Genomic DNA, 8,959 nt, shown 5'->3' with positions numbered 1-8,959 from the left:
TCATGGAGGGGAATTTGGTATCGGTACAAGGAGAAGAGGATTTTTCTCATGAATAGTGAAACCAGAAACTTCATCCATGTTCAATTCCTCTGGTTGCTTCCATTCCAGCCAATGTAAAAGATTGGCCATCAAATACTCAACAGCAAACAATCCAAATGTCAAACCAGGACAACCTCTTCTTCCAAAACCAAATGGAATATAATGAAAATCTAGACCTTTATTATCAATTGGGTTTTTCTCAAATTTCTCTAGGGCAAACTCTTTTGGTCTATCCCACAAATTAGGATTCCTGTGAATTGCCCATGAATTCATAAGGACCATTACTTTTGGTGGAATATCATAGCCTCCCAATTTCACTATTTCTGATGTTTCTCTGTAAATCAATGCAGCTAGTGGATGGAGTCTCAAAGTTTCTTTGATTACACATTTCAAAGTATTCCATTTTTACTCATATCATTTACATCTATAATCGATTTTTTCCCTATTACTTTTGGTACCTCTTTTTGTGCTTTCTTCATCGTAGTTTCGTTTTTCAAAAGCTCTGCCATTACCCATTCCACTGTTGATGATGTTCTATCGCTTCCCGCCACAATCATATCCAGAAATATTGATATGTATTAGTTTTCAATGCACAGAATATATGATGGACGCCTAAAATTCGATTCCGTATAATTTGAGTGATATAATCCGTAAATTATGTATAATGGGATGTTAGACATCCACCATATGCTGGATGACTATTCCTTGCATAGCTTTGCTATGCATATAGAGAGAGATCTAGACCAATAATATGGCTTTGAGGTTGTCAAGAGTGAGTTCCATTTCAAGCGTTCCATCTTTCTGAAGTTGGAAGAGAATATCCACAAAATCTTTCTTATCAGAGTGATCATTCTCATCAGTTTTATGATTTTCAATTACCTCTTCAAGAAAAGGGTCTAATTCTCGAAAAGTTGCTTTGAGGCTCGAAATCAAACCAGTAAGATAATCCATCCAACTCTAACAGGGGAAAAAATCCCCAAAACTGAAAGTTGTAAACTGAATCATAACCCTTTTGGTAAGCTCTCCAAACTTGCTCTTACCATCATCTTCCTGAAACTTCCTTCCAGGTATACATCTCGCGACTATGTTGTTCGAGGTAGCAACCAGCAACTCACTTAAATTGACCATATTTCCTCTCACACTCACATTGCATAGCTTATGAACTGCCCTGCAGTTTCTTCTTCCCTCACAAACTCAAAGGACAATACTCTTCTCAGGCTCAAAAGTTCAAGAAACACATACTTTCCTCCCCTGCCTCCGGTGCTCGCTGTAGGGTGCAAGTCCAATATCTTTGCAACCATAGAAGAAGATATCAGCAGCCGTTGATTTGGGACGATTGCAGAAAATATATCATGGTTCTTGGTGATTTCTCTAGCCATGTCTGAAGAAGAAACTATGAGAGTTGGAGCATAGCCGAAGTGTAAGAGCACAAGAGGTCCATACTTTTGAGAGATTGATTGTAGAGACCGTTGTGGAAACTTGCCTAATTGGTGAAGGTTTCCGATTACAGGTAATTTTTGTGGGGATGGAGGCAATTTCAGTTTTGTAGCTGGTCTAATGAGAAAATATGCAAACCCAAGCGAAAGAAGAAGGAAGACAAAGATTGTGTTATTTTGTAGCTCTAGGATGACTTGAAACAAAAGTGGGGTGTTTACTTTTTGTAGCACACTTAACCGATGTGCTAATTCTTCAACTTCAATCTGTATATATTTATTATTATGTATACACACACATGTATATATGTGAAATCAATAGAATATAGATTATCTTAGAGATATTGAGATATGATGATGTACACGAATATTTTGTTATTATCTTGATTTGCCTTTGTATTATTTTTTTTTATTTGTATATATATTGAGAAATATCTTCTCTATTATTATATTTGGAAAATGATTTAATGAAAATGTATAAAAAGTCAGCGGCTGCATATCGATATAAGTCCGAAAAGTCTTTGGTTTTGATACAATCTTCTCTGCTTTTCTTTTTCTTTCTTTTTTTTTCTTTTTTTTTTTTTTTGAAATATCAAATTAAACAAAAATCAATCTTCTTTTCTGTCAAGTTGGGAGATGGATATTAATTTGTGATGGAAAATATATTTAACTGTCCCAAATGGACAAAAAATATTTTAATTTTTGTTTTTTCAACTGAGCTTTCACTTTCTTAGAGAGTGATTGGAGAGAGCACTGTGGAAGCTTGCCTAACCGGTGAAGGTTTCCGATTACTGGTAACTTTGGCAGTAATGGAGGTAATAATAATTATTTGTGTTTGATAGCTGGTTAGGCGATAAGAAAAGACGTAAAGCCAAGAGAAAGGAGAAGAAAGAAAGACAAAAATTGTGCTTCTTTGTAGCTCTCGGAAGACATGTAATAAAAAGTGGCCATATTAATTCTTCGGTAGCTGTTTAGCACAAAGTACAATTTGGAAATGATGAACTCCTATGCCAGATATGTAAATTAACTTAGTTTGAGGGTTAATGTAAAGACATTTTGATAGGTAGGATTTGGATAGGGGGCATTTGCATAGGAGGCCTTTGGATAGGTGTCATCTAGGCCTTAATTTGTTGTATAGGTTATGTAACGTGTCCTTGCTTGATCTTTCTCCACCGCCACTTAACAGTATATAATATACCTCCTTCTTTGAGTCGTTTTTTTTTCCTCCATGTTTTAGCCATTGGTGACTGATTATTGCTCAAGTAAGTTTTTATTGCTAATCGCTAATCGGGGCATTGTTTTATCATTGCTCAAGTGAGTTCGCATTTATTTTTTTATTTCTTCTAGCCTTCTACTTTTTTCTTGTTTTATATGTTTTGGTTCACATTTTAGTTGTGTAGAGATTAAAATAAACGTACATCAGGTTTTGAAGGCTTTAGTCTCTATATATATAGATATATCGTTAATGGTCATTTGGTAGGAAAGAAAGGAAGGGGAAATATACCCCAAAAAAAAAAAAAAAAAAAAATCCAATCCGGGTGTTGTACGATTATTGCTCAAAGTGTGTGTGATAAATTGTGGTAATCTTCACTTAGTGTGCTATCATGCTACAGGAGATTACAATTACTCTCATATCTTATAATGTACTTTCAGCACATAATACAAATCCTATAAGCAAATATGCTATTTCTTTTATGTAAAGCTTGAATACTACAATTTACTAACTCTTTTATTTATATATAGAATAATTTTATGGTGCAGACCTGTTTGCATGCGGACCAAATTTAAATCAATATTTTTTTAAAAAAAATATTAGTTTTGTTGTATACGCTGTGTACATATACACAGCAAAGCCGACGCTTTGGGTCCGCATGAAAACCGATCTACACCATAGAATTTTTCTTTATATATATATATAAATAAGTTTTTTAATACAGAGACGCTCTCATCCATGATTTCTGAATTTTACTAACATCCATTATTATAATATTGACATTTAAATCTCACCATTGGTCAACATCTTATTGTATTTTAAAATATCATGTGAGGTTTGTTTTTCCTTCCTCTCCTTCCACGTTAACCCTTTCTGTGAGATCCCACATTGGTTGGAAAAGGGAATGAAGCACGCCTTATAAGGAGGTTTGGATACCTTTCCCTTAAGAGGCCTTTTAAAACCGTGCAGCCTGGACCCAAAGTGGATAATATCTCATGGGGGTGGACTAGGCTGTTAAAGTTGGTATCAGAGCCAGACCCGGATCGGTGTGACAGGGAGGACGCTGGGCCCAAAGGGGGGTGAATTATGAGATCTCACATCTGTTGGAAAGGGAAACGAAACAGGCCTTATAAGGAGATGTGAATACCTTTTCCTTAAGAGCCTTTTAAAACCGTACGGGCTGGGCCCAAAGCAGACAATATCTCATGCCGGTGGACTAGGCTATTACACTTTCCATCTTTTCTTTTTCCTCTTCTTGGGCCTATAAATATTAGGTGGCTTCCTCCTTCCGTTAAAACTCCATAGATTTGAGTTGTAGCCAAAATCCAAAATCGAATTCTCTGTCTTCCCTATTTTGCAGAAATATAAATTTTTCTATCTTTTCGTCATTGTTTGAGGTATGTATTTTAGTTTCACATTAAAAGAAAAAATGTATATATATATTTTCATTAAAATTAAGAAGTTTGAATATTTACAAAGATAAAATTTTGTTAGTGCAATTCTATCCATATTATAAAATTTATTAAATATGCTATAATCTAAAGACACTCGTAATGAATTTTTTTTATTAACTACACTAATAAATTAGGTCTATTTTATCCTTAATGAATAAAATAATTCTAAATACACTACAAGCTTGGAAACACAAATTATGGCGGATAGAATAGGTTCCTTTCCAGTCAAGAACAATGGCTTTCCTTCTTCACTGTCAGTTTCATACGTACATAAAAATTCTAGATAATCCAATTATGCACTCATCTGCTTCTCCTTTAAATCTTAGAACTGCCACCATCTATTCTAATCTTCTTTGGTTTGAAGCTTTTTATGTATTTTAGTTGACTATTGATTGAAAACAAGTTTGTTAATTTTATTTCTCGAAATTTAATGGGTAACAGAATAGATCTTCTGCAAAAATATTTCCCAAATAAAAGTAAAAATAGAAGAAAATAAATGCTTTTATCCTAAAAAGAAGATTGGAAAAAAAAAAAAAAAAAGAAGAAGGATGCTTGATAAGTGAGATTTTTGCTTACTTATTTAGCCCTTAATGCTTGATTAATTGCTTAAAAACTCAAGTTTTAATTTATTTCTAATGCTTCTTGTTAAAAATCTTGAAGGGAAGCTTTAGATTGGAGAGAATGACATATTATTGAGGAAAATGGCAAGTTTGGAGCAATTTTGGAAAAAACAAAAAATGGAAAGGCTCCATGCCACCCTCCACTCTACCCCAAGGTCCACGCCAAACTCCTGCTCCACGCCATGGTCCACGCTAAGGTCCATGCCAAAACAGCCCACTTCATGCCAAGTCCACACTCCACGCCAAACTAGCCTTGACGCCATGGTCCATGCTAAGGTTCACGCCAACCAGCAACCTTTCTTCACAGAGAGACTGGCATGGAGTGACGCCAAAGTGGCGTGTATCTTTAAGCTCCATGCCACATTTTTTACATTTTCAGCATTTTTTTCGGAGGACAAAAATTGGATGATGAGGTGTCAAAAAGGGAAGGGTTTTTGATAAAAAACAATGGTGGATCTTCATTCTTGTCTAGGGTAAAAAGGTTTTTATGAAAGGAGCAGCCATGAGGGGAAAGGAGGTGAAAAGGGAGGCACAAAGACCCAAATGGATTTTAGAGAGAGAAGAAGAAGAGCTAGAGAGAGAAAGGTTGGACTGAAGAGGATTGGAGCATTTCAAGACGTTGGAGCACCAAGAATCTTCAATTAAATTAGTTTTTCTTTCTCTTCCATTTTTCATTCTCTATTTTTATTGGGTTCATTGTTAATTTTTGAATATTATGTCTTCCTTTATGGATTTTCCCTTGAATTTTGTTATGGTATTTACAAAGAACATGTGTAGCTAAATTTCTATCTAGGATTTTGATGGAACCTCTACTTGGATGATATTTAATTAATGGGTTGAATTTTATTTTGCTTTTTATCCAATTTTCTTGTGTTAATCTTGTATTTATTGTTCAATTAACTCTTGCATGTGGGAATTTGCTTGGGTATTGGGTAGATTCACTATTTTATACTTGGGAAGGTTAAAATTGGTGAATTGGTCACTAGATTAACACAACCTAGGTCCTAATTAATATTGAAAAATTTAACTAGGATTTGGGTAGCCATAAAAGAGGGGGTTTAAGGCATGAGGACTTAGAAATTTTAGAAAGGAATCTCTAATTTTCATTGAGGACTCATAGATTCTAATTTCACTTTGAAAAAAGGGATTAGATTAAATTGGAATTTCTCTAGGCTAGAAATTGGATGAAGTTTGGTATCCTGTCAACCTAATGAGTTAAATATAGGAAGGTAGAGGGTACATCAAAATCCTAGGCTTTTAGTTCTTGTAATTCCATTTTAAGTTGTTGAATTTTGTGTTTGTGACTTAATTCATTGTTTAATTTCTTGCTTTACTTTTAATTTCAATTCTCTTACTTTAGTTGAGCGCCTAGATAAAAACAATTAGTCAAAATTTTGGTAATTGGTTAATATTAAAACCAATCCTTGTGGGAACGATACTCTCTCATCATTCTATTACTTGAAACGACCTGTATACTTGCAGAAATGTCAACATCAATGCTCAGAAAGTTGCATATAATTATGTCTGAAAGTTGGATTTTATTGAAAATAAAAAAAATTTAAAAAAAAAACTCAAAGGATTTTCCTGCAATTGAATTAGAGAAAAAAAAATTGTAACAGAAATATTTGAGGAAAAAATGCTAATGTTTAAGAATTCTTTTTATTTGTATTTTTATTATTATTATTGTTTTATTTTGCTGAGGAAAAGAAGAATTCTTGGAGAAATTTTATCGCGTAAATAGTTCACAGTTCATTTAGGATTGTCATGATATACATGTTTTATTTAATTTTTCTTTCTCAATTTCTAGTCAAAATGAAAACTCTAATGCCAAAGCTACATGTGAGATTCCTATTCTCAAATTCACTTGCATTTCCAAGAATTCCCAAATTTTCAGGGCAAACGATTCTAGAAAATTATATGTAGCACTTGCCACATTAGTATGTTTATCAAAAATAAAATAGAAGTTAGTTTTTAAATGTTAGTATACATGCAACAAATATCTTACCAAAGTTGGTCTTATAATAATATGCTAATTTTTTTCTTATAGCAGTTGAATTTGCTCTAGGCCTTTTTTTTTCCCGGGTGGAAACCGTTAAATTTGCTTGATTTTTATTTAATGGAATGGATTTGTTTTACAACTAGCTATATGTAAGAGTTGATTCATATGTCTTGATTTTTATCTCATGGAATGGATTTATTTTACAACAAGCTATATGTAAGAGTTGATTCATATGTCTTGATTTTTATTTAACGGAATGGATTTATTTTACAACTAGTTGTATGTAAGAGTTGATTCATATTGCTTTTTAATAAATATTATCAAAACAACATTATGAGAGACTAAGGAGTGTCTATATAGATACATGGATATATATATATATATATAAGTAAAAATAATATTTTTCAGCATAACTTTTTGCTAAAACTTGAGTTTCATTGAAACTAAAAGAAAAAGGCAGGAACAAAAGCCTCGAATCAAGAAGTGTCCTTAGGATCACTTTTCCAAGTCATACAAAGAAACTAATTTTGCGGGAGCCAATTTGGATCAGTAGGTTCATGTAATTCTTGGTTCACTGCCCATTGGCTAATAAGGTGGGCCAAAACATTAGCTTTCCTAGGAGCCTAGCAAAAAGAAAGGTTGCTAAAAAAATCCAAATACAAAGAGATAGTGTTAAGAAAGGGTCGGCAATCCAATGAAGATTTGTAACGTTTTTATCCTGAAGAGATCTGATCACATTTAAAGCAGCTGATTCAAACTGGACGCTACTCCAACTGAAAATCTTCGCTACTAGCATGGCCTTCGAAATAGCTTCCAACTCAACAGTTTCTGGAACGTTCACAGCTGAATTGAAAGCCTGAATGTGGAGGACCTTACCTCTAGAATTTCTTGCTACCACCACCTGGTGGCTACCTTCATTTCTAATGGCTACATCTGTATTAAACTTGATGACACCTTCCGGAGGTCTTCTCCAAACATGGGAAAAACCAGCAAAATTGCTTGTCCGAGGGATGTGGACTGGTTCATGTCGACTAATTGCCTATTTAAGCTCCTAGAATCTCTTCATCACTACCGAAGGTGCTGTCTCAATAATCACCACACAACCTTCATAAACAATTTGGTTCCTAATCCACCAAATATGTTCTAGGGTAATAGCACTGTACATAAAGAAATTTTCCTTATCCTCCTGGTAAATTGCAAGGTATCCTTCCGGGTTGGAAGAGAATTTAAGGAAAAAAAAAATATCATTGTGTCCAAACTCCTCCCACCAAATTCTCCAAGGGCTCACAAACTACAATCTCTTAGCAATCTCACAATGGAAAAAGAGATAGATTCCGCCCAAGCTCGCACAATCGACAACCTGCTGGGGTACCGACTGATACGGATGAAGACCGGACCGATCACTAGGGCTCAAGCTAAGAGGTTTAGGGACAACCTTGCTGCTTTTATCGAGGGAGTAATTCATTCTCAAGAAGACTTATTCATTTCTGAAAAGCCAAGACCTGTTTTGAGCATACAAGTGGTGGAAGCCGATATGGGCTCGGGTAGTGGTTTTGGTACTTTTAAGGAGTTCGGGCAGCATGAATTGGCTCCAATGCTTCATGGGGTCAATATATATGTTTAAGAGGATATGGAATCAATTCAAGGTAGATTCAAAGCCATCGAAAAAGGGGTTGTGTGCATAAGAGGAAGCTTGGCCGGTTTTTACTGTATTTTGCTGAGTTGGCTTTTTCTCTTTCTTCCAAGCAAGGGAACCATGTGGGACTTCATGGTCAGATTATTTGGCATCCTACAAAGTATATTGAAGCTGATTTGGAGCTCAAATTGGTCAAAAATAGATCAAAGTCAACTTAGTCAAAAAGCTAGTATTTTAGTTTCGTAATTTGATTCTACTTTTTGTTTTAGGAAATTACCATTACTTTTGGATTTTATTTATTTATTTGCTAGAAAAATCAGTTAGGATTCATTGTAAATAATTAATTCCTAATTCAAAATAAAGGAATTAATTAATCCAAATTAGATTAGGAAAGGAGGAGACTTTCGGCCATATTAGGATTCTTCATTGCATGGCCGGTTTTTCCTTTTTGTTTTAGGGTTTTATTTTGTTTTCTCTTAGCCTATAAAAGGGATTTTTTTTTGGAGGAACACACCATTAATAATATTCAGAATTTATTTTGTGAGATTGAATTTCTCTTTGTTCT

The 8,959-nt window shown here is 34.3% G+C and overlaps 1 protein-coding gene across 1 annotated transcript; it reads right to left on the bottom strand.

The window, feature by feature from the left end:
• LOC132800716 (phenylacetaldehyde oxime monooxygenase CYP71AN24-like) lies at positions 1-555 on the bottom strand. The gene is made up of 2 exons (XM_060814961.1): positions 498-555; positions 1-413 (listed from the first exon to the last, which is right to left on the bottom strand). The coding sequence occupies exons 1-2, from the start codon at positions 553-555 to the stop codon at positions 1-3; spliced, it is 471 nt and encodes a 156-aa protein (XP_060670944.1).
• Positions 556-8,959: the final 8,404 nt, after the last annotated feature.

This window comes from Ziziphus jujuba, chromosome 2, assembly GCF_031755915.1.
Source record: "Ziziphus jujuba cultivar Dongzao chromosome 2, ASM3175591v1".
NCBI lineage: Eukaryota > Viridiplantae > Streptophyta > Magnoliopsida > Rosales > Rhamnaceae > Ziziphus > Ziziphus jujuba.
This window is presented reverse-complemented; position numbering and strand designations above follow the sequence as displayed.